At 40.8% G+C, this 27,325-nt stretch overlaps 3 protein-coding genes across 3 annotated transcripts; 2 read left to right on the top strand and 1 right to left on the bottom strand.

Annotated features, from left to right (window-relative positions):
* The first annotated feature begins 229 nt into the window (after nucleotides 1-229).
* LOC131234543 (nuclear-pore anchor-like) lies at nucleotides 230-4,486 on the top strand. The gene is made up of 3 exons (XM_058231481.1): nucleotides 230-398; nucleotides 545-700; nucleotides 4,436-4,486. Exons 1-3 carry the CDS (start codon nucleotides 276-278, stop codon nucleotides 4,484-4,486), a joined length of 330 nt encoding a protein of 109 aa, XP_058087464.1. The 5' UTR covers nucleotides 230-275.
* A 10,688-nt stretch (nucleotides 4,487-15,174) lies between these two features.
* On the top strand, nucleotides 15,175-18,794 carry LOC131235110 (NAC domain-containing protein 90-like). The gene is made up of 3 exons (XM_058232238.1): nucleotides 15,175-15,504; nucleotides 15,771-16,054; nucleotides 18,008-18,794. The coding sequence occupies exons 1-3, from the start codon at nucleotides 15,351-15,353 to the stop codon at nucleotides 18,311-18,313; spliced, it is 744 nt and encodes a 247-aa protein (XP_058088221.1). The 5' UTR covers nucleotides 15,175-15,350; the 3' UTR covers nucleotides 18,314-18,794.
* A 536-nt stretch (nucleotides 18,795-19,330) lies between these two features.
* LOC131234505 (large ribosomal subunit protein eL31-like) lies at nucleotides 19,331-19,954 on the bottom strand. The gene has a single exon (XM_058231437.1). It carries the CDS (start codon nucleotides 19,899-19,901, stop codon nucleotides 19,536-19,538), a length of 366 nt encoding a protein of 121 aa, XP_058087420.1. The 5' UTR covers nucleotides 19,902-19,954; the 3' UTR covers nucleotides 19,331-19,535.
* Nucleotides 19,955-27,325: the final 7,371 nt, after the last annotated feature.

Here is a 27,325-nt window from a genome sequence, read left to right as displayed (position 1 = left end):
CCTAAACCCGAATTCCTAAACCTATAAACTATAACCTGATATATATATATATATATATATATATATATATATATATATATATATATATATATATATATATATACATATACATACATACATAATTAATTAATTAATTAATTTATTTATATAAGAAACATTTTGGCCTGATTTTTCTCTCCTCTTTTTCTTACTCACGTATTTCTCTCTTACTATATAATGTTTCTACAAGTATGTTCCAATTTTGTTAGTTATATATGTAATAGCTTATTAAGGACATGCAGAAAGCAAAGGAAGAGATGGAAAAACTGAAAGGGGAGGCACAAGCCAACAAGGATCATATGCTATGGGTGGTTTGGATTTGTTACTTGGATTTATTATCTGATACTCTTAAGGCTGAGGTACATCCCTGTATCCTGAACCTCATTTGTTTGTAAGTTGCAATCCCTGTTTTCAGTGTTTTTTTTTTTTTTTTGTCTTTCTTTCTTTTGAGATGTGTACAAAGGCATGCTTGTTTGATTATGTCTATAAATGCTGTTTTATACAGGCTGACAAGCTAAAGAAGTCATTGGAGGATGAAATTCACTTTCTCAAGGGAAGGGTTTTAGAACTTGAAAGTGATCTTGTGTCAAAGTCCACAGAAGTTACATCTACAGTTTCAGGGAAAGAAGAAGTTCCATCTTCTTATGATAGGTTAAGCAAAGTAAAGTATTTTTTTTTATATGGCTATATATATATATATATATATATATATATATATATATATATATTTCAAAAAGCAACTATTTCCATTCCATCAAAAAAGTTATATAAAGCTTTGCAAGCACAAAGAGGCCAACCCCTCACAACTAAAAGGACGAGAGGGGACAGCAGCAGAGGGCGCGAGCGACCAGCTATCTACATGAAGAAACGAGAAGAAAAAAAACAACCGAGTTAGGCGTGGGTTCTGAGCGCACCTAATCTGACCCTATCCAACAAGATCATACCACAACAGGTATGATTTGATTTAGAAATGCGAATATGGGATGCATTGTATGATTTGATTGCTATTTGTAATAAATGCATCATTTTTTTTCCTGATTGCATTTTATGTACTATTCCTATCAGCATTAAGCTTAGATAAATTATCAATCACAGAAGGTTCTTGCAATGGAAACAGGCACCATTATTATAATTTTTTTTTAATTTTTCAAAAAATAGCTACGGATTTTAGCTGTAACTATTGTTATGAAAACCTTAGCTATTATCCATAGTCGTAGGTAGATTTCGCTACAGAAATTATAGCTACAGCCTTTATCTGTAGCTATTGATATCTATTGCTACGGATTCAATCTGTAGGCACAACTACATTTCGCTATAGAAATTATAGCTACGGCTTTTGTCCGTAGCTATTGATATCTATTACTATGGATATAATCCGTAGCCATTGGTTTTTGACCTTTAACTACCCCACCAATAGTGATAGACGTGCTACGGACTAGATTTGTAGCAAAAGGTCTTTAGCTACGGTTTTTAGCCGTAGCCTTTGCCCGTTTTTCTTGTAGTGATGCCATGTGGTGATGCTTGTTCACTCCCCAAGTATAGGGTTGTGATGTAGTAATAAACTCGGTAAGACCGAGGTCGAATCCACAGGGACTGAAACTTGTACGTGATCTGAAACTAACTAGATATAGAACTAGCAAAAGATGTAGTCTAAATCAAATAGAATTTAATGGAATAATTATGGGATAATTATCGAAAACTTAAATAATTCAGGGAATAAGAAACTAGGGATTCAGAGGATCCACTTATAGAGATCAGGGAGATCTTTATGCCTGCTTCAAAAATCATGGAACTTAAACTGAACTTCCTCTGATATAATTTTTCAAAGAGATGAAAGGTATATGAATTAGAATGGATTCCATCACTAAACCATGCCCAGGAGACAAAGTTAACAAAAGAATTAAACTAATTACCAACCAATCAACATGCTATGAAGGTCAGGAAGGATACCATCATCCAACCATGCCCAGGAGATGATGGTGAACAACAGGGCCTGCTGACGTCATAAACATCAAAAGGGAAAAAAGAAATATTCAAAGCCATTGCAAACTCATTGTAATTTCAGTCACAACAGACCATTAAAGACTAAGAAAATATTCCTTTAATAATCAACTTAAAATCAAATTCAGTTTAGAAATTTAAATTAAACGCATGAAATAGTATCTCCCATCTCCCTACAGGCTTCACCTCTTAGCCCTAGCTAAGAGGTTTAGCCACACATGAATGGCCTGAACCCAAAGCAAATACAAAGGAAAAGAAAACGAAAAAAAAGAAAAGAAAAGTAGAAAACAACTTAGTCTTTTTCTCCCTCTCACATTCCAGCAGCCCTGTCTTCACGTTTTTTCTCCCCCTATGGTTCACATCTCTCTCTTTCTTTAATAGCAGGAAGGCCGGTGGAAGGGAGTCCTGGCTGGAGTCGGTGCGTGCAGAAGAAACCGGACGCGCAATCTCTATTTTTCGCAGTAAAACAGCCTCCGTTTGATTTGATTTTGCGGCGCGAAATCAACATATTTGTTGATTCTGACACCTTGGCTAGGGCTATGGCCATCTGTTGAAGCATGTGGATGGTCTGGATCATCAATCCGACGGTGATCAGAAGAACACAGGGGCCCACAACGTCCGGATTTTACGGTCTGCGAAACAGAGCCAGCGCTTCTTGCGCTGGCTGTTGGTGGGACCCAATCCTTTCAGTTTATACGAAATCCACTCCGTCCATTGTGATCACATCGAAAAAATAGTAAGAAATGGTTGGCTTCATGTTGGATTCGGTGTGGCCCATGCGATCTTTGTTCCCACCGTCCATTCCTGCGTTTACATGCAATCTGCCTATGTGTGTGTGCATGGGACCAAAATTTCACCTAGGCGAGGGTTATAGCTACCCCACGGGATGAATGAACGATCCAGATTGGCAATTTGAATGAGTAGTGGGCCCCACTGAGAGAGACCGGCGGACGCTGGTGCGTCCGCTGTTCTGGTGCGAAAAGAAATCGGGCCAGCCGACTTTGACTGGGAGTCCTGGTCTAGTGCGGCTCGGGTGCGGACGTGCTGTGTACACGCACGTCGCACGTGGGGTCCACTGTGATGTTCACGAGAAATCCGCTCCGTCCATCTTCTTCCCCTTTTAATTTAAGATGTTGAGTCTAAAACTGAAGCACATCCAGAGATTAGGTGGGCCCCACTTGAGGTTTTAAGGGGCTGATCTATCCGTTGGGCCACTTCCACAGCGATCCAATGGCTGATTTTTGATTTGTACGGGTTATTTAAGGTCTTCAGTCCATATATAAAGTTTCGAGCTGAACGGATGGTGGGAACCCTGTGATCTTGTATTCTGTACCAATTTCAGGCTACTTGAGCATTAGTTTCTCGATTATCTTGGATCCCTGGTGTGCAAATATACCGATCCTGGTCTCCTGGTGTCATCAGAGCGTTAACTCCATACTTTTAGCACCTTATTTCGATCCAAGCTCGTAAATACAACCTGCATCACAAATACGATTAGACGAGCCATTAAACAGTATCATACTTGTAAATTCGAGTAATAATTGGGGTCTGATATACAATATTTGACCCTCAACAATGCTTCATTTGCATATCTGACCGAAATAAATCCGAATGAAGATTTCAATTTTTCCTTATAGAATAAAGAGTTATTCCCATGGCGGCGCGTGTATAAACATCGTACCAAATGAGAAATTAATGATACCCTAATTAATATACTAGTTTTTGGCCTATATATATATATATATATATATATATATATATATATATATATATATATATATATATATATATATATCATTTCAACACATTCTTCCACTTCTCATGCTTTCTTCCCTACTTCATCTCCAAAACTCAAGTTAACCCTCTCGTTCTTGCAATGGCAGCTTCCTCGTCTTCTATTTTCTAATCTTTCAATAAGACGATATGATAAACATTTTAAATGGCCTATCTGAGAAGTTTACCAACAAAATTATATTCAAGTCACTAATTGGAGACTACCACTGCCTAAGACCAGCTTTCCTTCCTGAAGTCAAACCAGATGAAATCCACTCATTAGATCTCTTCTTCTTGAACTATCCTAGCAAACAATGCTAATCCAATCTAAATCAATTCCAAAACCCTCCAACATTTTAAAAAATCCACGATCCTGGCTGAAACCCTGTCTAAGATGGAACGATTGGTCAACTGCATGATTGCCCAACATGAAACTTCTTGGAGATCTAGCATATATGAACGCATTAAATTGTCATTGTTCGACTATGCATTGAATATCCCTCGATCTTATCATAGTGTCAACATTTTGGAGCCTATCTACCAATACATTCTTCTTTGGATATGTTCTTATGAGTTCAACAAATTTGGACATCTCTACTCTTACCCAACTTCTTCCTTTCAGCAAGGTAGTCTTCACAGGTTTCGCTCAGAAGGAACAAAGATATTTCACTAATATGGCTTGCAAAGCCTATTCCCACTTCATGCAAACATATCGTAAACATGAAGGCCGAGTAGAGTATGAAGAACATACGACCTCCTTGTTGCTCCAGATCTACCATCATTTACTCCATGTGAATGCTCTCCAGATCACAAACGAGTACATTCAACTGGCCGAGGCACTCGCATAGGGTCAAAAACTTGCCTTTGTGCCTTTTATACTCGATCACCTGTACAGATGCATTAATTTACAGAGTAATCACCAAAGGTATATTTCTTAGTGGAGGACCACTATGGCTTCTCCAAATATGGATATATGAATACTTCCATTCTATTCTTGTACATTCTCATATCCCTTCTGATATCATCTATACGTCTTATGGTCACTGCACTATTCATTTGCATTAGGTGAAACATACATTCTCTATATATATGGACTCCTTCTTTTTTCTTTCCTTAATAAAATTAAATGTTACTGAACTTTTACCCCTTTTTACCTCAAAGAATTTGTCCTAGTATGGGTTATAGGCAATTTTGAACAAACTAACGAACCAACAACATCTCAAATGCTTCTCGCCTAGGAAAGTTACCTCACCTGCAAGGATGTTCCCTACGACGGAACTATAGATACTAGCAAAAATGCTATGGTCGGAATCGAGTAGTAGTATCCGAATTTGCTTGCTCAACAATTCGGCATTGTCCAATGTCTTCTTTATCCCTTCACCTAAAAGACTTACAATCAACCTACATATTCTCGGTCGATCTTCGATCAAATCGAACTCTGTCATTCCCTTTATTTTACTTTTCAATCTGTCAGCATGTCTTTAGAGCTACCCAAGTTTTCGAATCATTCGCAAGTGATGGACACTTTTTTTTAATGGTGGGGGATATTATAAATAGTTAGTCGCCACCTCGGCTGAACTCATCACTGCTCACCTTTATTCATCGATGGACCTATGATGAAAAACAAGAACTGCACCCCAATCAGCCGTAACTTTTGTCCGATGGACAACTAGGTCGAGAGATATATCAGATGAACTAATTACAACAACAATAACTCCAGTGATCAAGACAGCTCCTAAATGAAATGTAAAAAATTTCTAGTGAATAAGCCTATTTTTCTATAAACTCTAGCCCAATCTCCTCCATATGCTCCTACGAGGATTGATGATCTAGGACCTCCTCTTGGTCTAGCTCCTGAAGCTCTAACTCTAATCCTCGTCTGAGCTTATCCAACTACATGACTGACATTAACAAGCCAACCATCATCAGCTAGGACGTTCGACCCACTGACATTGTAAAAATCAAGTATGCCTACTCGGGTTATAATCAGATCACCATGCACGAACATGATAAACAGAAAACGACCTTCATCACCAACAAAGGCCTCTACTGCTATAAGGTCATGCCTTTCAGATTGAAACATGCCAGAGTAATGTATCAACGCCTTGTCAACAAGATGTTTGTTAAGCAAATCGAGCGTTCTATGGAAGTCGACGTTGACGACATGCTAGTCAAGAGCACCAAAGCAACAAACCATGTAGCCGACTTTAAAGAAATGTTTACCATCTTGAGAAAATAATAGATGAAGCTAAACCCAACCAAGTGTGCCTTCGGGATAAGCTAGGGAAAGTTCCTTGGCTTCTTGGTGAATCAGACAGGAATTGAAGCAAATTCTGAAAAAATTCAGGCATTGTTGAACATGAGCTCGTCCAAAACTTACAAAGGAAATTCGGTGCCTCACAGGAAGAATATCTATCCCCTATAGATTTGTCTCCAGAGCTACAAATAAGTGCTTACCATTCTTCTAACAACAGAAAGGCAAGACGAAGCCGACATGGGATGACGACTGCGAACATGCCTTTCAACAGCTCAAGCAGTGGGGTCACCCTCGCTACTTTCCAAACCTGAGCAGGGAGAGCCGTTGATGCTCTACTTGGTTGTCTTAGCCCCCGCAGTTAGCTCAACCCCGATACGAGAGATCGAAGGAAAGCAACTTCTTATTTATTACGTTAGTAAGGCACTGGTCTAAGTTGAGACTAGATACCTTGATATTGAGAAGCTCGTACTAGCCTTGATCATGTCGTCACGACGCCTCTGTCCCTACTTTTAGGCCCACACCATTGTGGTCCCAACCAATCAGCCTCTCCATCATGTGCTTCGTAAACCCAATGTGTAAAGAAGAATGACGAAGTGGGCGATTGAGCTCGCCAAGTTCGATATTGAATACCGACCTCGAGTTGCTGTCAAGGGCCAGACAGTAGCCAAATTCCTTGTTAAGTTCACTAGTGTCAAGCCCCCGGAAGAAGCCAAAAATGAAGAGGAAACCAACCTACAAGAGTGAACCCTTCATGTTGATGGGTCTTCCAATTCAAAAGGAAGTGGAGTGGGGATAATCCTTGTCGCACCTGACCAAACCTACATAAAGTATGCCTAAAGGTTTCGATTCCCAACTTTCAACAACGAGGCAAAGTATGAAACACTCCTCGTCGGGCTCAGGCTGGCAACGACCATGAGAGCCTAAGCCCTAAAGATACACAACGATTCCCAACTCATCATCAACCAAGTCGCTAATGAATACCAAGCCAAAGGGGCGAAAATGATCTCCTACCTCTAGAAGGTGAAAAAGCTTATCGGAAAGTTCAAGAAGTGTGAAGTCAACTTGGTCCCCCGAGCAAAAAATTCCCTAGCAGATGCCCTAGAAAAGCTGGTCGCAGCGGCCGATGATGACATCACCAAAACTATCCCGATTGAGTTCTTACTCAAGCCCAACATCGACCGACTTGAGACGGAGGAAGCATTTCATGTTATCTTAACACCGAGCTGGATGGACCCAATAATAGGCTACCTTTAAAGGAACGAACTACCCGATGACAAGCTTGAAGTACAAAGAATACAGAACATGGTACCTCGGTATACCATGATAGGGGACGTCCTATATAAGAGGAGATTTTCCCTACCATACCTTAAGTGCCTCCGCCCCGACGAGACCGAATACGTTCTGAGGAAAATCCACAAAGGAATCTATGGTAATTACTTGGGTGGAAGGGCACTGGCCCCCAAAGTACTTCGACAGGCGTACTATTGGCCGACCATCCATGAGGGCGTCGAGCAATATGCAAAGAAATGTGATAAATGCCAGCAATTCACCACGATACCTTAACAACCGTATGAGCAGCTAACCCCTTATGACTGGCCCCTGGCCATTCACCCAATGAGGGATTGAGATCATATGAACACTATCAATGGGTAGAGGTTAGAACAAGTTTGTTGTCGTAGGTGTCAACTACTTCACCAAGTGGGCCAAAGTCAAGCCGCTGGCCAAAATCACTTAGTAAAAGATCATTGACTTTGTCTAGAAGAACATCATCTATAGATACGACATTCTACACACTATTGTCACGGACGACGAAAAATAGTTCGACAACATGCAATTCAGAGGACTTTGTGAAAGACGTAGCATTCACAACGCCTTCTCATCACCTCGACATCCCTAGGCCAATAGACAAGTAGAGGCAGTTAACAAGATCATAAAAAAATAATATTAAAACTAAGCTCAAGAAGTCTAAAGACGCCTGAGCCGAGGGGCTACCACATGTCCTCTAGGCATATCGAGCAATTGTTCGAATTTCAGTAGGGGAAACTCCATTCTGCCTAACCTTTGGCATTGAAGTCGTGATACCAGTTGAAGTAGGACTTTTAACTGCGTGCATTAAATCATTCGACAAAAGTCAAAATGATGAGCAGATGGCCCCGAGTCTAAACCTCCTCGAGGAAGGAAGGGAATGAACACAGTTGAAAATCGCTGCCTATCAACAGCGAGCCACCCAGTACTACAACTCCAGGGTCAATGTGCGTAGATTCCGAGTATGAGACTTAGTCCTTCGCAAGACCTTCCATAGCACTAAGGAGCCCGGCTTGGGAACATTAGGGCCGAGCTGGAAAGGATCCTATAGGGTTACGGGCATGACATGACTAGGTGCATGTAACATCTCGAATTTTCACGGCTAGAGTTTATACTCGTGCTCAAGAAAATTGGGTGTTAATAATTGAATGAATTAGATGCTTTAAAAATTGCACCATATTTTTTTTTTCATTTAAATCACATCCAATTACATTCATGAAGGTAACCATTCACGAGAATAAAATTGACAGTATTTATTATTTCATCAAAGTAAAAGAATTTAACAAATTATCAAATGCCCTCTCAATAGGAGCTTATTACATGATCGAGTTCGCAGCGGAAGTATAAAATTAAATCATAAAACTATCTTTTTATTCATTCAGTATAATCTTCCATAGAGAGATGGTCCTCTAGGTCTTCAATTTGTACATTACCTGCATCATCTGTACGGTAGAAGAGGGTTAATGCCCTACTCATAGTGATGGTCATCTTTTAAGATTAACAATAATTTAAGAGATTCATAAAAGAAATATAAAGGTTCTAATACGTCATGTACTCCACTACTACGAGAGGTATCAATATGTGCAACTGATATATATATATATATATATATATATATATATATATATATATATATATATGAATGCATGCGACCCGACCCACATCCCATAACTACGGATATTCGCCGGCATGTCCAATGCTACCGTGGATTTACGTGAACACCTCGAGGCAGCAAAACACATGAGTCGGATGAATTACATGATACTATTTATTTATAGAGTGACTATTTGCGACATCCAATCCCGGAAGTGATATAACACGCATTGTGAATTACTTACATCGATTTGTGCTCCACTACCCAAAAACCCATATAATTACACGATGACCAAGAGGGTCTCTACTCAGAGCGTATTACGTCCATGATATATATAATAATTGAATCACCAGTTGTGATAGTTTCAACACATCACTTGCATCAAAGAGAATGTAAAGTGAATCATGGAAATTTTAGAGTTCCAAGACACTTGCCCAAACCATAAAGGTAGATAGTGTAAGGCTAACAAAATAAAGAGGAGAGTAGCAATGGCTAACTTAACAAAGAGGAGAATAGCAATGGCCAACTTAACAAAGAGGAGAGTAACAATGACTAACTCAACAAAGAGCAGAGTGACAATGGCCAACTCAATAATAAAGACAGTGGAAATGGCTAACTCAATAAATAGAATAGTAGCAAGGGCTTACTCAACAAATTGGTAAAGGCAAGGGCAAGACTTATATCCATCGCCCCACATAAATAAAAATACGCATAATTAAACTCAGGCCTTAACCATCATTCCCAAATGATGAATAATCATTGGTGGTAAATAAAACATTTGCAAGAAGAGAATCATAATAGCATGATAACGGGGCATATAAAAGGCGGCATAAAAATACATCAACTTAAATCAAGGTAAGCTTAAAGGAAAAACCCTCACATAAATTCAAAACGGTCATGCATAATTAACATTACACCTTAACCATTATTCCCAAAGGATATATAATTAGTGGTGGTAAATTAAATATTTATAGAGAGGATTCAAAGCATATGAGGGAACAAAACAAATCATACCAACTCAAATTAATATAAGCTTAAAGGAAAAACCCTCACCTTTCAAGATAAATCGCCTTCTAATTGCTATGGTTTGTTGTATTTGTACTTTACGGCCAAGATCTAATCATGATTAACATACTCAATATGGTTAAATCATAATAACACATGATTTGTACAATTAAGATAAATGATTAGGGTTGGGCTCGCGATGTAACATCCTGAATTTTCACAGCCAGAGTTTATACTTGTGCCCAAGAAAAATAGGTATTAATAATGTATAAATTGGATGCTTTGAAAATTGTACCTTTTTTTTCTTCATTTAGATCACATCCAGATACATTCATGGAGGTAATATTCACGAGAATAAAATTAATTATATTGATTATTTAATCAAAGTAAAAGAATAGTCAAATGTCCACTCAAAAGGGGAACTTATTACAATATCAAAGTTCACAGTGGAAGTGTAAAACTAAATCATGAAACTATCTTCATATTCTTTCAGTATAATCTTCTGTAGGGAGATGGCCTTCTAGGTTTTCAATCTGTACATCACTTACATCATCTGTACGGTTGGAGAAGGTCAACACCCTACTCATAGTGATGGTTATCCTTTAACATTAATAATAATTCAAGAGATTCATAAAAGTAATGTAAGGGTTCTGATATGTTCCATATTTCACTAATACGAGAGGTATCAGTATGCACAAACAACCTGCGTAAGATGCATGCCTAGCAAAGCGTGTGCGGCTCATCATTCGTAGTGATCATCACAATGTGAAATATAATTTATAGAAAATCCGACTCGACCCGTATCTCATAACTATGAATATTCACCGGCATGGCCAACGCTAACGTGGATTTATGCGAACATCTCAAGGCGACACAACAATGAAGTTCAGGGATTTACGTAACACGATGTGTTTATGGAGCGACTATTTGCAACATCCAATCCTGAAAAGTTTATGTAACACGTATAACGATTTACATGCATCGATTGTGCACTACACCAACCAACCCACGAAATTACATGCCGACCAAGAGGGCCACTACCCGTAACGTATTACGTCCATGATAAATATTGAGTCATTAGTTGTGATACTTTCAACACATCACTTGCATTGATAGAGAACGTGATCTGAATCATGAAGGTTCTGGAATATCAAGATACATGCCCAAGCCTTAAAGATAGATAACACAAGGCCAATATAAACAAAGAGAAGAGTGACAATGGTCAACTCAATATAGATAAATGTGGTAATGACCAATACAACAAAAAGGAGAGTGATAATGGTCAACTCAACAAAAGAAGAGTAGCAATGGCTAACTCAACAAATAGAAGAGTGGCAATGGCCAACTCAATGATAATGAGAGTGGCAATGGCCAGCTCAATAAAGAGACGAGTGGCAGGGCCAACTCAATAAATTTGATAAGACATGGGCAAGGCTTGTATCCATGGCCCCACATAAATTCAAAAGATCACTTGTAATTGATATCATGTCATAATCCCAAAAGGGCCAATAATCGTTGACGATAAATTAAACAAAAATAAAGAGAAAATCATAGTAATATGAGAATAGGTAAAAAAACATGAAAAATGACACATAAAAGATGAGATAAAATGCATCAACTCAATTAAGGTAAGCTTAAAGGATAAAATTCTGAAAGGCCAGGGAATGATTATCATCACTCCTGAATCAATAGGAAGGAATCAAAGCATGTGAGGGAGCAGATTAATTCATACTACCTTAAATTATTGCAAGCTTAAAGGAAAAACCATCACCTGAAGCTCGACTCAAATCTGGCCCGGACTCAGTCCAGGACCCAGTGAGTCGACTTAAAAGAAACTCTCTCTTTCTCTTTCTCTTTCCTTTTCTTTTCTTTCTTTCTCTTTCTTTTCCTTCTTTCTTTCTTTCCTTTTCTTTTCTTTTCTTTGCTGCTACGTCCAGCAGGGAGCTAGACGTTATTCTCCCTCTCTCTCTCACGCTAGTCTCTCTCTTTTCTTGCTCTCTCTCTCACGTTACTTTCTTCTCTCGCAAAGCCAAGCAGAGGTGCCTTTATAGTGAGAGTGCGGGTCTTCTAGACTCTCCATGTGTAGCCCTTATGCAAGCCTAGTTGAGTAGTGAGAGGAGTCGTGAAGATTTTCTATGCAGTTTTCATTTCTGCACAGCTTGAAGACCGAACGCAAGTCCAATTTCTTCCTGTGAAAATGAAGGGTGAACAACTTGATCGCTGTTGTGGTTTACTGGTGCATTCTACAGATCTAGATCAAATCAAATTGTCTCTAGGTGGGCCCATGAATGGATGGTGTTGATCATAGCTTGAACGTGGCATTTGTCGGTGTTTGACCGTGAAGAATGGGTTAAGTTTCTGGTGATAGCTCCCAATCCGATAAGCTCTGCTTGGTCAGTCCTCTCGGACGATTTAGATTCATTGACCATTACTTCACGGTCCATGAAATCAGTGGCCTGGATGTAATCCATTAGTGGGTTTTCCCACAGTTTGTGCGAAAGTTCGGATGGTCCGGGATTTCTAGTGTGATAGGAACTCCGTCCAGTTTTTTTGACATCTCTAGTGTGATAGTAACCGTCGCCACGCATCCGCTAGAGGTTAACCCTTAGACGAAAGACCCCGAGGACGTATCTCTTCAAACATAGAGACCATAATTGCAACCGCATAGGTGGAAAGTGCGATAGGGAAAATTGTTGATCTTTCGCGTATGTTTACTCTCTGATTCCGTGTCCAAACTTGGAGATTAGGGGGCTTCTGTTATAGGAAGATCCGAGTGCCTTCAATTCCAAGGACCGACACCATCTTAATTCGATCAGATGTATAAGAGATAATTTAGAATGGTGAAAACGACTGAGGGAAGAAATGATTCTCAGCTCGGATCCCAGTTGTGCTCCTACTTCAAGGTTGTTAGTTCAGAATAAGCTGAGGCCTTAATAGTCGGTGTGCAACTTAGACTGGGACTTACTTACATGACCTTAGGCCGTCCCACTACTGTTCGACTAGAGACAGATCCTTCGACCACCCATATATGCATGTCACCCGTTATAAGGAAACTCAACGAGTTAAGCCCGCTACCCGCCTCGGAGCTCGGAGGGGAAAGCTCAAAGTCCAGCTCCGAGGCCTGGAAGTCGGGGCTTCTTTAGTCTAAGATTCTAAGCAAAGGCCGAGGCAGGACGAGGACATTCCATGCGCTAAACTTAGAAACGGCCTTAAGCGGATACTACCGAATATCTAGCCCATAGATACGCCCCTCTCAGGCACGATATGCTACACAATCCTTGGATTAAGAACAATATCTCCACGATCACAATATCTTGCTAATTGAGTGAATCGTGTCGAGAATAATGGACCCAAACCGTCCGATGAGCAAGTATAAATACAAGGGGATCTCATTGCTATAGGTACGCAACATCTCACACCCTCTTTCTACATTCAACTTAGACCCAGATTTCCTTGACCTGACTTAGGCATCGGAGGGTCCCCCAGCTTAGCCAGGGTCTCCTTTGCTGATTCTTTGTGCACGACCAGGGTTCCTCAGAGGTTCGCTGTACCAAGTGAAGGGTGGTCCAGATTTTGACCTCAATATTTATTATTTTATTTTATTTTATTTTAGAACAACAACAATAGTCAGCTCATCTTGCTTATACCAAGCCCACCCAGTCTAAAGAGGAGAGATCCTGAATAGATAGAGGAAGTTCGGAAGAAGATTAAAAAAAACTAGTGTGCTGAGACCGCTTCCTAAACGGGCCAGCCCATCTTTTTTTTCTTTTTTTTGACAGAAAAACATTTTTCATTCAAGAAAAGGTATACAAATGTACTTCGGGAGGGCCCTACAATAAAAAAGGAGGGACCCGCCTATCGTGAGAGAGGAAAAGAAAACCACCAAAACAACAGAAGGAAACTGGCCCTACATCGGCCTATCATGCAAAATGCCCAGCCCCACTCGATCCAGAAAGAGCAGGCCTCTCATAATGCGAGGGAGGCTTGGAACAGAGGAGAAAAAGTAGTGGGCCTGGCTTTCGCTACCTATGCGGGCTAGGCTATCGGCGACCCCATTTGCTTCTCTAGGGCAATGGGAGATAGACAACCACATTCGAGATTTCAAGTGCTGGATCCTGGCCCACCAGTAGTACAGGTTCCAGCGAGGGGAGGAGAGCCCATTGAGGCTGTCCACCACTATCTTGGAATCGATCTGGACTTTCACCTAGAGGAAATCTCTAGACTGACAGAGGGAAATGCCCTCCCAAATGGCACGGATCTGATCCACCCTGGAATTGGACCCATAGCCAAAGCCGAAGGCGAAGGCAAAAAGAAATGAACAGGTGTTGTCCCTAGCCACACCCCCACCACCTGATGAGCCTGGATTACCTCTGGCCGAACCGTCTACATTCAGTTTGACCCAATCAGGCTGAGGCTTTTTCCATTTGACAACTTGGGCAGATATGGAGGGATGGTTGTTGGCTGCTATATCGGGCCAGCCCATCTGCCAATCCATTCGCTTGTCTCTATGAAAAACAAATTCTCAAACTAACTTTTTTTTTTTTTTTTTTTTCCTAAAATAGGAAACTATGGCCCAGACGTACAGAAGACCCACCCCGGGACGCTATCCTGGTTGAGCAATCCTACCTGCGGAGGTCCTAATTGGTCGCTGCTGTGGACCCCACAATGATGATGTGTCTTATCCATGCCTTCCATACATTTTGACAGCTTATTTGGGGCATTAGCCCAAAAATGAGGCAGATCCAAATCTTAGGTGGACCAAAAATGGATGGATGGCATGGATAAAACACATACTCATGGTGGGCCCACAGCACCGACCAATTCGGAGAACTCGGAACTCTTAGTCTGAGAGAGAGAGAGAGAGAGAGAGAGAGAGAGAGAGAGACGTGGACTGAGAGATTTGAAAATCTGGGTTATGGCTTCCGACTTCTACATCACGTCAGAGTGGAACTTTGATAACCACCTCTTTTTTTTCTTTTACCAAACAGCCGTGTGGAACCTTCCTTGTTAACCCACCTCATTTTCTCCTTCACTCAGCTCCTCCTCCCTTTTTATATCATCGCATCACCTCATACCGTGAGAGAGAGAGAGAGAGAGAGAGAGAGAGAGAGAGAGAGAGAGAGAGAGAGAGAGAGAGAGCCCCAACAACAAAAACAATATACCAACAACAAAGGGTGAGAGATAGAGAGAACTACAACAACCACAATCACAATAACAACTAAAGGGTGAGAGAGAGAGCCACAACAACAACAACAACAACAACAACAAAAAATAGTGAGAGAGAACGAGAAGGAGGGAGTGCGAGAGAGAACAACAACAACCAAAACCACGGCCACCGCCCCAGCCACCACAACAACAACAACGGCAAAGGAAGCTATGTGCAATCTCCCACCAGGTTATAGATTCTACCCAACAGAAGAAGAGCTGGTGGGATTCTACCTGCGTAACAAGCTAGAGAACAGGAGAGAGGACTTAGACCGTGTTATTCCTGCCATCTATGTCTTCACTCTCGACCCTTGGCAGCTCCCAAGTTAGTTTTTATTTTTATTTTTTAGGAACACTTCTTCAATCCCAAATTAGTTTGATTTCCCCTAACTTGATTTCCCCTCTCTCTCTCTCTCTCTCTCTCTCTCTCTCTCTCTCTCTCTCTCTCTCTCTCTCTCTCTCCATCGATCTAGTGGGCTTGTTGAAGTTATCCACAGATGGCAAACCACACCCACCATCCAATCATAACCATACAAGAAACAATCCGAGACACCACGAAATTAATCTCTTTTTTTCTCATTTTCATTGCAGGCATGTCGGGTGAGCTGTGTGTCGGAGATATTGAACAATGGTTTTTCTTCAGCCCAGTGCAAGAGAAGGAAGCCCACGGAGGGAGGCCAAACCGAATCACACCGTCGGGCTACTGGAAAGCAACCGGCTCTCCTGGCTATATCTTCTCCAACAACCGAGTCATTGGCCTAAAGAAAACCATGGTTTTCTACGAAGGAAGAGCCCCCACAGGGAAGAAAACGAAATGGAAGTTGAATGAGTATAAAGCCCTTGAAGAAACATCATATTCAAATGCAGTTCCAAAGGTATGGTGCAACAACTGATACTTTCCTAGAATGATATTTTGATCCAAACCGTGTGATGAAACGATTTGGGTGGCCGAAAAACCTGCCTTTTGATCTGGGGTGGATCACGCCCAAGAGTTACACCGATCATATATTCTAACCTTCTGTTCAGTGGTTTTCTTTCGAATGATGATCTGGTGTCCAGTGATCAGACTTTTAGGAGATCTCCCAGTTGTACGAATGGTTAAAAGGAGATCAAAGTTACATGGCCGCCAAAATAAAGTATTTATTATATCTACACCGTTCTAGGACCCACAGAACTTGGTGACGTCAACACACCAGCTAGATTGGTGGTGGTGGTACACCAGCCAATCCGACTTCCGTATCAATGTCTATCAAAGGATTTTAACGTACGTGGATTTCCTGCGAAAATCCTTTGGCAGGGAGTTCATGCGCTGGGAACCTAGGTGGGGCCCACTGTGATGTTTGTGAGAAACATACCCCGTTCATCCATTTCGTAAGCTAATTCAAGGAAATGGGGACAAAAATAAGCCGGATCCAATACTCAAGTGGATCAAACGCGTGAGTATTAAACGTCTACGGTTGAAATATTTGTGTTTTCAGTTCATCCCAATAGGAATGACGTTGTAAACGGTATAGATGGCATGTAAACATCACTGTCGACCCAGGGAGGTTTCAATTGTATGAATTTTACTACCCACTTTTTCCTTTAGTGAGGCCCACTTTATTATTGGATCCTTCTCACTTTTAGTCTCAAGTCCTAAAATGAAATCACAAAAGGGATGGACGGGGTGGATTTCTCAAAAACATCACTGTGGGGCCATCTAAGTTTCCAGCGGAGGAACTTCCCTTGTGTTCTCTTTTGATCCCAAATTTCAGGTAAGCCACCACACGTAAAATCATGACTAAACCCATAAATCACGGGAACGGATTGGCTACTCCGCCTGACACCAGCTCCGTGGCTGGTGGTCGGTGCTCTGTGGGCCCTACCATGATGTATTTATTTCATCCATACCGTTCATACATTTTAAAGATCATTTTACGGCTTTATCCAAAAAACTAGAGGGATATAGATCTCAGATGGACCACACCACAGGAAAACAATAGTGATTGGATATCCATCATTTAAATCCTTCTAAGGCCCACTGTACTGTTTATTTGACATCCAATCTGTTGATTAGGTCATAAAGACACAAATGAAGGGAAAAAACAAATATCAGCTCGATCCAATACTTTTATGGCCCCCAAAAAGTTTTTAATGGTCAATGTTCATTCAACACTGTTTCCTGTAATGTGGTTCACTTGAGATCGGGATATAATTCTTTTTTTTTGTAATATCATGAAATGATATATAAAAATAGATGGACGTCATGGATGAAACACATAAATCATGGTGGGGCCCACAGAGCACCGACCACCAGCCATTGGCTGGTGGCAGGGGGAGTAGCCAATCCGTCTCCATAAATCACATGCTGTGGCCCACCTTAGCTATGTAATGGCCTACCTTTTCTGACGTCCATTCATCCCGGTTGGATGCATCTTACAAATGGACTAGATGGCATATAAAAAGCACCGTCGATTCACATACAATCTGGAAGGTTTTTAATGGAGGGTGTCCAATTCTCAACTGTTCATGATCGTGTGGCCACATGATGGATGGATTGGATATTGTTAAAACATCATGGTGGGCTCACACGTCGATTTGTATGTTAAGCTTACCCTAGAAATGTTTGCATTAGATCCAGTCTCTACACCAGAAGGCAAAAATAATAATTAAAAAATAAAATTAATAATAATAATAATAATAATAATAATAATAATAATAATAATAACTGAAGGTAAGATAAAGAAGACGTCTGTAGTGCAAAATTGGTTGCAGGGATTAATCATCTTCAACGATAGTGTTGATTTTCATTGAGGGACAGTTGTTAATTTATTCTTTTTCTTTTTCAGTTTCGACATGAATATAGCTTATGCCGAGTATACGTAAAATCGGAAAGCCTACGATCATTTGATCGACGGCCGACGGTCACGATGACAAGCGGGACAAAACCCAATATCGATTTACACATTAAAGAGGGAGCTAGTAGTAGCAGTTTAGGTGTAATTTCTCATCAAAATCCTTTGAAGGTGGAGAGAGCTGATAGTTCGTCATCGGGCGACCATGCTTCTCACTCTCAAGCTGAATATTCTGGCAAAGACGACTGGAAGATGATAGGAAATCTCGACACTGTTTGGGATTCTATCGATTGGGAGTAAGGAAATCTACATCGATTTATAATCATTGTGGCCATCCAACGTTCGCATGACGCATGCAAGTGTCAATCTGGATGTCCAATGTGGACTGTTGTGGATGGAACATAGCCTGAAAATTACACTAATCGGAGAATTATAACCATCCAATTAGTAAATATCAAATGAACGGTTATGAACGAAATGATCAGTGGTCCAAATTCACAAGTGAAACCAGATGGTTAAAATTATTCAATTCTCAGGACTTTTAATCTATTTCCATCCACAATGGGGCAATGATTTGAATGATCCAGATTTCCACCTATCCATGCACGTGCAAAATGGATGAGACACGGCGACTAACAAAAATTGGTCTTTTTTCTGTTTGTTTAAAATTGAATTGTTCTTGTTATGCATTATGTAATTGAATTGCAGGAAAAATAATTTGTTAGTTTTACCCTTTTTGTCATTTGAATTTTTTATTTCAGTAATCAAATATGAAAATTCCCGCTCCTTTGCCTCTTCAAGAAAACGGTTTTCAAACCAGATTGCATGTTAGATTATGATATGAACCATTCGTATTCTACATTTTATGTAAGAAACATTTGCTGAAAGTTTGATTGTGTATAGGGTTCAAATCAAGTGTCCAAGACTGTCAATGATTATAAGGTCAAAACTCTCTGAGGTATTAATGTGAACGTGAACAGCCCAATTACCATTTAAGATGCAATCTGAGCCTTATTTTCCTTGATAGAGTTGGTCTAGGAACCATTTAAGATGCAATCTGAGCCTTATTTTCCTTGATAGAATTGGTCTAGGAACCATTTAAGATGCAATCTGAGCCTTATTTTCCTTGATAGAGTTGGTCTAGGAACCATTAGGCTTGATCCTGTCATGGGGCCTGGCCCGAGTAGATAGTGTTCGGTTCTTTACGATAGGCTTCTGCCAAGGTTTTTGTTCCCCTGGTTTTAGCCCGAATGCATTGTAAAGGTTTTTCATGATATATACTCATTATTATTATTATTATTATTATTATTATTTAAAGATTAAAAGCTTACGTGCCATTTAAATATTTAGATGCAATGTGTAAAGCTAAAAATTCTGACCGAACATAACTTTCAAAGGGTAATCTTAAAATCGGGAATACATCCAAAATGCACTGATTAAAAATAATAATAATAAATAAATAAATAAAATAATAAAACATAAATTTCAAAAAAGTACCTCTTAAAACTGAAGTTTACTGAGTCTAATCTCCTTCTTCGATGACCTTGGTTCCCAATCCCTCGAGCCCTTCAGGTGGGACCTCTGCTGCAGTGACCAACGAATAAAGCTCCTCCTTAGCATCTTCCTCTTCATTCCTCTTGCGAGCGATGCGCACGCGAACACGTCTAGGCACACCCTGTATACCCCTACTCCATATGTGCTTGTTTAGCTTCACGTCGACCCTAACATCGGTTGTCCCCATCGCCTTCCGTGCAAATTTCCATATCTCTTTTATGGCTTTGGGAGCCATCTTCTTGAAGGTGCATCCATGGAGATGCCTGTGGAGATTGATAGTGTATTCTCTTGTCACTACCTCCTCCTTTCTCCCTTTGGTCGTCTTCTCCACCATCTTAGCAGCTTTTCCCTCTCCCACTCTCTCAAAACCCTAGTTCCCGAAGTTTCGGCTACAAGAGAGCATTATTATTATTATTATTATTATTATTATTATATATGCCAAAAAAATGAGCCAATTTTGATAATTAAAAAATAATAAATAAAAAATAAATAAAAGAAATAAAAAAGATGCAATCTGGGTGAAAACTGTCAACATTGCATGATTGGAACAACCTATCATATCGAAACCCTTTAAAAAGCTTAGGGCCCATTTCACTGAATTTTCTGGTAGAGATGGCAATGGGCAAATTTACTCAGGTAAGAACATGATGAGGATAATCACCGTTTTCCTGAAAAGAGAAACACCTTGAATTCATGAGTCCTTATTGAATCTACAAGAGAAACTTCTCAATTCCAGGAGAGAAATAAAATAGTTTAAAGAATTTTATTGATAACCTCCTGAAAATAAACAGGCTTGCATGCTTACATAACCCTAAACAAATCATAAAACACAATTAAAAGAGACCTAAACGAATAAGGAAAAAAATCTAAAAACTATGCAAGTTTCCGCCGTCTGTCGATCGGTCAATTCGATCAGTTGAACTGGCCTAAAAATGTCAAGAGATTAAAACTAAAAATTATGTGAATTTTGATCTGCCAACTTGTCAAACTGGACCTTCAACATGTCTAAACTGGTAGAAACTATCCAACAACCAATCTGAAATTTCTAGCGAAATTTCGACCTGTCGAACTATGTTGAATTTTGTCAATTTTTCATTGGGCTTCTTCCGGTCCATTTGTTTTAGGAATGTGCTTAATCCATGTCCTGCATCAAATCACTCCACTTGAGAAAAAAAAAATTGTCCTCGAGTTCTTTAACGGACTTGGTTCACGATATGTGTTCAACTTCGAGTGCCAACATTTATTTGCCTCTTCTTTGTACTTTACGATAGGCTTCTCTGACTTCTCTGAGACATCAGCATGAATAGTTGTTACCCGAACTTCCATATTCTCTGCAGTAACACTCGTTCCAGGTAGTTTAGGCAATGAAAACAAGTTAAGTGCAGTTTTAGGAACTCGAACATACACAACCTCAAATTGAGCGTGGTCAATAGATTGATTCTTTGTATTGTTGAAGACAAACTCAACCTGAGAAGTACCAATCTCCTGCACATGGACAATTCGTTGGAAAGTTCGGTGAGTATAATCACCTTAAACTTCTGGAACACTGGCTTTACACCTTCTGGAATGCTCACGAACTCCACACTCACTTCCATTTCTATTAATGCCACCATCACTCATGTCTCCTTAGCATGGGCTCAAGGATGGCTATGATTGTCGGCTTGAATCGCTTGATGAGTCTTTTGAGTGTCCTCATAGTGGGAGCATTTCCCACCCCGCGGGCATTCCAAACAAGGATGTCATTCATGGGAAAATGTGCTTATCATCCATTTTCGTCGCTTCAGAGGCCTGATCGTAACCTTTTGTAGTGCCTCATCATTCCTTACAATCAGTGAACTACCTTGCCTGCGAATTTCTTGTAATATCTCAGGGCCCTTGGATTGTTTTCTCCTGGTATAGGTGAGATGGATCGAAGTAGGCAGATTTGCATTCTGGTTAACATGATTTACTCTCAAAGGCTCCGAGAGGGAGAGTGGGCATATGGTTGGCTGAGAGTTGGAGTGCTCTAGTATTGGTTCCTGCTCCCGAATGAGATTTCAAGATTCCTTCTAGCTGAGGAGGACCCGAGAAGAGTTCACTGAGGGCGGTTCCTGGAGGAATTCCCACTAACTCCCACTACGCTGGATGGCTGGATATCTCGAAAGCGCGACTGAGAAGATGGAGCTTAGGGATCAGATGGTGTGTTCCTGTTCACACCCTAAGTATAGGGTTGTGATGTAGTAAGTAAGACCGAGGTCGAATCCACAGGGACTGAACCTTGTACGTAATCTGAAAGTAACTAAAACTAGAATTAGAAGAAGATGAAATCTAAATTAGAAAGATATGAAAGAATAATGGTGAATGATTAAACTAAAAAAACATGTATAATTCGAAGGTGGGAAACTAGGGTGCCAAGGATCTACTTGTAGAGATCAGGGAGATTTATACTTAATTCATGACACAACTGGATTTAGAGTCCCATCTTTATCCAGTTGGAGGATATTTCATTAAAAACTAATCTGAACTTCTTTTGATCCGATTTTCAAAAGAAGATAGGTATGAGAATTAGAATTGATTTCATCACAAAACCATGCCCATGAGATAAAGTAAACAACAGAATTTAGCCAATCCACATCAAATTTAAGGGATGTGTGAATGTTAGGAAGGATTCTGTCATCTAACATGCCGAAGAGACGATGGTGAACAACAGGGTTCCCAAATTCACAAACCCTATAATGCTAAGAACATGCTCAAAGCTATTGCAAATCCATTGTAATTTAAGTCACAACAAACCATTAAAAACTGAAAGCATTCCTTAATATTAAACTATAATCAAAGACAGTTCAATTTAAACATAAATTAAAGCATAGAAGTCAGCCCATCGCACTATAAGCTTCACCTCTTAACCCTAGCTAAGAGGTTTAGTCAGACATGATCTAGCTAAAATCTCTTAAAAACATAAAAGGAAAAGGAAGAAAAAGACTAAAAGAAAGAGGGAGAAAACTCTCTAGCTGGCTAGCTCTCTCTCTCTCTCTCCTTCTCTTACTTTCACTCCATGTCCCAGCTCCACACCAAATGCCTCCATGGCAGCCCAAAGATCCACACGTCCTTCAATGCCCCTTCACGTCCCATTCTCTCTCTTTTATAGGCCTCAGAGTCAGTCGAGTGGATTGAGTCGGTGGTGAAAGCATGCGCAGCAGCAGCAGAAAACACGAGATGAGTTGCGTTTGACGTGGATTTTCGGGACAAGGATCATCTAATCCTCCCATTCTGACACCATAGGAAGATGAGTGACCCCTTCTCGAGAATTTGAACGGTCTGGATCATCGATCCGACCCTGAGTACAATCGCACAACGGCCGGTTTTCACGGATGCACGTCTCTATGAATTTTCTTGCATTGCGAAGGTTGGTGGGCCCCGTGGAACTGTTTACTGAGAAATCCGACCCGTTCATTAGATTCCTCGAGAAATTAAAGTTGGAAAGGAGTGGTTCTAGTTGAGTTTTGGTGCGGTCCATTGTATAAAATCAATTCTCCATGCATCCTGCGTTTTCTTACGATCCACGTATGTACGTGCATAAGGGACAAAAAGAAAAGCATGAAAAGGGTTTTGGTCACCATACAGAGAATATGGACAGTTCAGATCATGAAAAATGTGAGATGGGTGAGCCCACTAGCCAAAATCGACGGTCATTGGTGAAGACACTGTTGCGTTTTCTGTTTTTTTAAAAGAATTATCGGTCAGCGCATGCTGACCTATTTCTTGGATTTTGATGCATAGCTGGAGCATCTACACTGTGCACGTGTGATGCACAGGTGGGGTCCACTATGATGTTTCGTGAGAAATCCGTTCCGACCATACATTATATCATATAATTTAAGGGGTTGAAATAAAAATTGAAGCATATCCAGATATCATATGGGCCCCAAATCAGAGATTTGGTAGTTGATCTGTCCGTTAGGTCACTTTGATAGGGATCCAATAGCTGCAATTTGATGTGTATGGTTAATTTATAGTTCTCAAGCCATATATAAAGTTTCAAGCCGAACAGATGGTGGGAACCTTGTGATCTTGCATTATGGACAATTTTCGGGCCCGTTTAACGTGAGTGGCGTGATTCTCTCAAATCTTTGGCGTGTAAATTTTTCGATCCCGGTCCACTGAAGTCTGTCTGTTGCCTTGGTGATTTCAGAGCATAAAATCCATACTTTTAGTATCCTTTTTCAGTCTGGGCTCCTAAATACACCTTGCATTACAAACACAATTAAAATAAGCCGTTAAACAATATCATGTTAGTGAAATCAGGTAATAACTGGGGTCTAATATGTAATATTTTACCCTAAACAGTTTCATATCCTGGTTGAGGGGCTGTCATCAGAAAGGAGCCTTGGGGATGCAACCTACTCTAACTGTCTGGAGAAGTGGATATCCAGTTGGTTTAGGAAGTAAGGGGAGAGGTCAATAGCGAGGTGTTCTCCCTCGGGGGATGTTGTCCTTCCCAATGCATCGTATGGGAAAGAGTTCCACGCTGCTGCTTAATCATCTTTAGGGTCTTCCTCGAAGTACCCCTAACTTTAATGGATTGTGGCCCTCTAACAAGGCCTTCTGGGGCCATCTCGATGATGCAGGAAGATGGGCCAGATGCGTAGATAAAGTCTTTACAGCTTTGGGACTGAGAGCTAATTCCTAATGGGGGTCCATTGTCGTGACAATCGTTGTAGTAGCCCGAGTCTGCGCTAGAGAGACCTGATTCGCCCCGACTGGCTAGGATAGGGATTTGGCTATAACCTTTGGCAGAAAGCCAACCCCTATTGTTGATTCAGCCGACTTCGAGGCATTATAACAAACACCTAGGGGGTGTTCTGGGTCTCTGGAGCTATGTTGCTCTCTAGCCAGGATGTTAGTACCAACACCTATGGATATGAACGGCAGGGCGTGTGGGAGCTTAGGGGGAAGTTTAGGGTGGTAGAAAAATTTCCCCACCCATTGCCTTGTGGTCTCTGCTACGCCTAGTGGAATTGGGAAGATCGCCAACTTCATTTTCTGATGAAAACGGCAGCTCGAGGTGAGGCCAAAATGGAAAGGTTTTACTAGCCATTGAGTTGCTTTTAGCTTTTTGGGTATCAGCCCCAGGGTGAATCCGAACCTTGACACTTGCTAAGATTGGGTTTATGCTAATGGTCAAACATCTGTCGACTTCCATAACTTCTCCAAAGGAGCCCCCCTATGCGATGAAAACCAATTGTAGCCAGGCATATGCCGAAATCCCATAGAAGCTAATCCAAATGCCCTCATTCATGAGGGAGTATCCCGGCGACCATGCCTCTACCTTAGCGATGCCCATTCTGGAATGTAAAGAATATATATATATATATATATATATATATCAGTTCCAGTGATGCGCGCAATGTCAATGGCCAATGAAACATACCTGGACTCATTGATGGATTTTATCAGGTGAATGATAGATACATCGATGTTCTTGGCGTGTCCCACTAAGGCGAGGCTCAACTCCCTGTGCTTCTGCTTCACCTCCTTATTGTCTTCTTGGATAGAAGTATCGGGGACCCTGCATGTGGGTGGAATATCTTCCCTATCTGCTTGAGCTGCCCATCAGCCCACTCCCTTGGCTGCATCCAGGAAGGAGAGACCCGACCTTAGCGCAGGTTCGGAGCAGAGTCGGGAGGGTCAATTTGCTGTGGAAGGGGATGGGAGAGGGGAATGGGGTTGATTTCTAGGTTTTACCCAAGAGATACCCTAGGTCCTACCATCCACCATTTTCCCATTGAGAAGTCTCATGGCCGCTCTCGTGTCATCTTCATAATGGAAGTGGATAAAAGCATAGTTATGGGGCCTTTGCAATGGTGGATTCCAGGGGATGTAGACGTCCGTAAGCTTTTCGATGCACCCGAAGATTCGTCTAAGGTTGTCCTTCATAGTATATCCTGGGATGTGTTCTCGACAAACAGAGAGAAGGATTTGGGGGTTTTGGAGGTCAATTTGGGAGATGACTTCCTAGGTCGTACCTCCTCCCATCTGGGAGGATTTGGGGGATTTGGTGGATTTTTGGGTCGCATCTCTCACTTGTGAATAAAGGAGAGTACTTCTAATCATTTTCTTGACCCAGACTTATACATGCTAATGGATACTACACCCATATCCACATTTGATTTTATAACAGGATTTATAAAAGAAGTTTAGTCATCCATTAGCCTATCTCTTGGGCTATCATAAAAAGAAAGCCTGATTTTAAACTTTTCCTAAATACATGCCTATCATTTTAGAATACGGTAAAAGAAACTTGTTGTTTTAGCTTCTTCTTCTTCTTCTTCTTCTTTTTTTTTTTTTTGGTTGAGCATGTATCCCAATAGATTTGTTGTGGAATCGCTGGGAACTTTTCTTTTCTTTTTCTTTAAGGAAGCTTTTCACTTCATATCATAAAAAACTTTACATCTCTGATTTACAATTTGTGGTTCCCCAGGAGGAAAATGACCTAGACGGAACCTATCATAAGAAAGGAAGCAGAAAAATAAACCCCACAAGAGCTGAGAAAGGAAGCTAGGCCTCGAACATCTAGTTTCTGACTGCACCCAGACCCACCCTGTCAAGGAAGATCTGACCCCTGACCTCTCTTGGAAGATTGGTGATGACGTGGATCAGGACTGAAACTTGAGAACCACTGCCCAATCTAGCCATCCCGTTAGCTAAGCCATTCCGTTCCATGAGGATGTGCTAAAACTTTACATGCCCTTTTAGGGGCAGGCCATTGATCCTAGCCAGCCAATACTTCCATTTCTAACTCGGCCTTGTCAACCCCTAAAGGAAATTGACCAACTGGGAATCCGATTCAATAATGATGTTGACCAAACCCCGACTGAAGCAAAGGTACAGTCCATCATGGACCGCCCTAATTTCCGCCCTTGTATTTGACGCCACCCCATAACCCACGTAGAAACCAAAAATGAATTCCCCCTTGTCTCCTCTACAAATTCCCCCACCCCTGCCTTACTTGGGTTGCCGCTGGCCCACTCTTCCACGTTCATTTTAACCCAGCCCGAGGGCTTGTTGTTTTAACTCAAATATCAGCTTGATCTAAAATGGTGTGACATAATAAGTATAAGGAACTCTAGAAATTTTTTAATGGTATGTTCTCAATCACTAATATTTGTTGTGATGTGGTCCACCTAAGATTTGGATCTGCCTCATGTTTGAGGTCATGCCCTAACATAATGATCCAAAATTTATGGACGACATGGATAAAATAGATACATTAGAGTGGGCCCATAGATCACAACTACGGATTGAAACCGACTCAGGATTGTAACTGCCATAGTATCGCATTTCTCATTTTTCTTGTCATTAAAATTTGAATTGGTCCACCATGATATGTATGTGAAATCCATTTTACCACCACTTCATCTCCTTATTTTACGCCCATGGACCAAATTTCTTGTCAATCTATGATTACAGTGGACCATATGATTGAAAAAAGCATTGGGCAATGTTTATCCTTAAAACAGTTTCCATTTGTATGGCCCACTTGAAACACTATTAGTCTTGATGTTTTTTCTTTATGCATAAAATTTAATATGCTACATCATGGATGGAGTGGATTTGACATTAATATAAAGGCATGACCCACCCTATTACCAACTCCTCATCTTTGTATTCTATTTGAAAAACAAGTCATCTATGGTGTGTGCTGTGTGCTTAGGTGCAGCCTATACCTCCCAACGAGCTAGGTGTTGTGTGCTGGGAGCGGAATAGGAGAGCCCCGTG

This window comes from Magnolia sinica, chromosome 19 (assembly GCF_029962835.1).
Source record: "Magnolia sinica isolate HGM2019 chromosome 19, MsV1, whole genome shotgun sequence".
Lineage (NCBI taxonomy): Eukaryota > Viridiplantae > Streptophyta > Magnoliopsida > Magnoliales > Magnoliaceae > Magnolia > Magnolia sinica.
Note: the sequence above shows the minus strand (reverse complement) of the source record. Positions and strands in the feature narration are given on the sequence as shown.

What these genes read in the sequence shown, in the direction of transcription:
- LOC131234543 (XM_058231481.1), top strand. Translation starts at nt 276, where the DNA reads ATGCAGAAAGCAAAGGAAGAGATGGAAAAACTGAAAGGGGAGGCACAA. An exon ending in CTGATACTCTTAAGGCTGAG is followed by an intron (nt 399 to 544) that starts GTACATCCCTGT and finishes TGTTTTATACAG; the next exon opens with GCTGACAAGCTAAAGAAGTC. An exon ending in CTTATGATAGGTTAAGCAAA is followed by an intron (nt 701 to 4,435) that starts GTAAAGTATTTT and finishes TCTTCCTTTCAG; the next exon opens with CAAGGTAGTCTTCACAGGTT.
- LOC131235110 (XM_058232238.1), top strand. Translation starts at nt 15,351, where the DNA reads ATGTGCAATCTCCCACCAGGTTATAGATTCTACCCAACAGAAGAAGAG. An exon ending in CGACCCTTGGCAGCTCCCAA is followed by an intron (nt 15,505 to 15,770) that starts GTTAGTTTTTAT and finishes TTTTCATTGCAG; the next exon opens with GCATGTCGGGTGAGCTGTGT. An exon ending in ATTCAAATGCAGTTCCAAAG is followed by an intron (nt 16,055 to 18,007) that starts GTATGGTGCAAC and finishes TTTCTTTTTCAG; the next exon opens with TTTCGACATGAATATAGCTT.
- LOC131234505 (XM_058231437.1), bottom strand. Translation starts at nt 19,901, where the DNA reads ATGGTGGAGAAGACGACCAAAGGGAGAAAGGAGGAGGTAGTGACAAGA.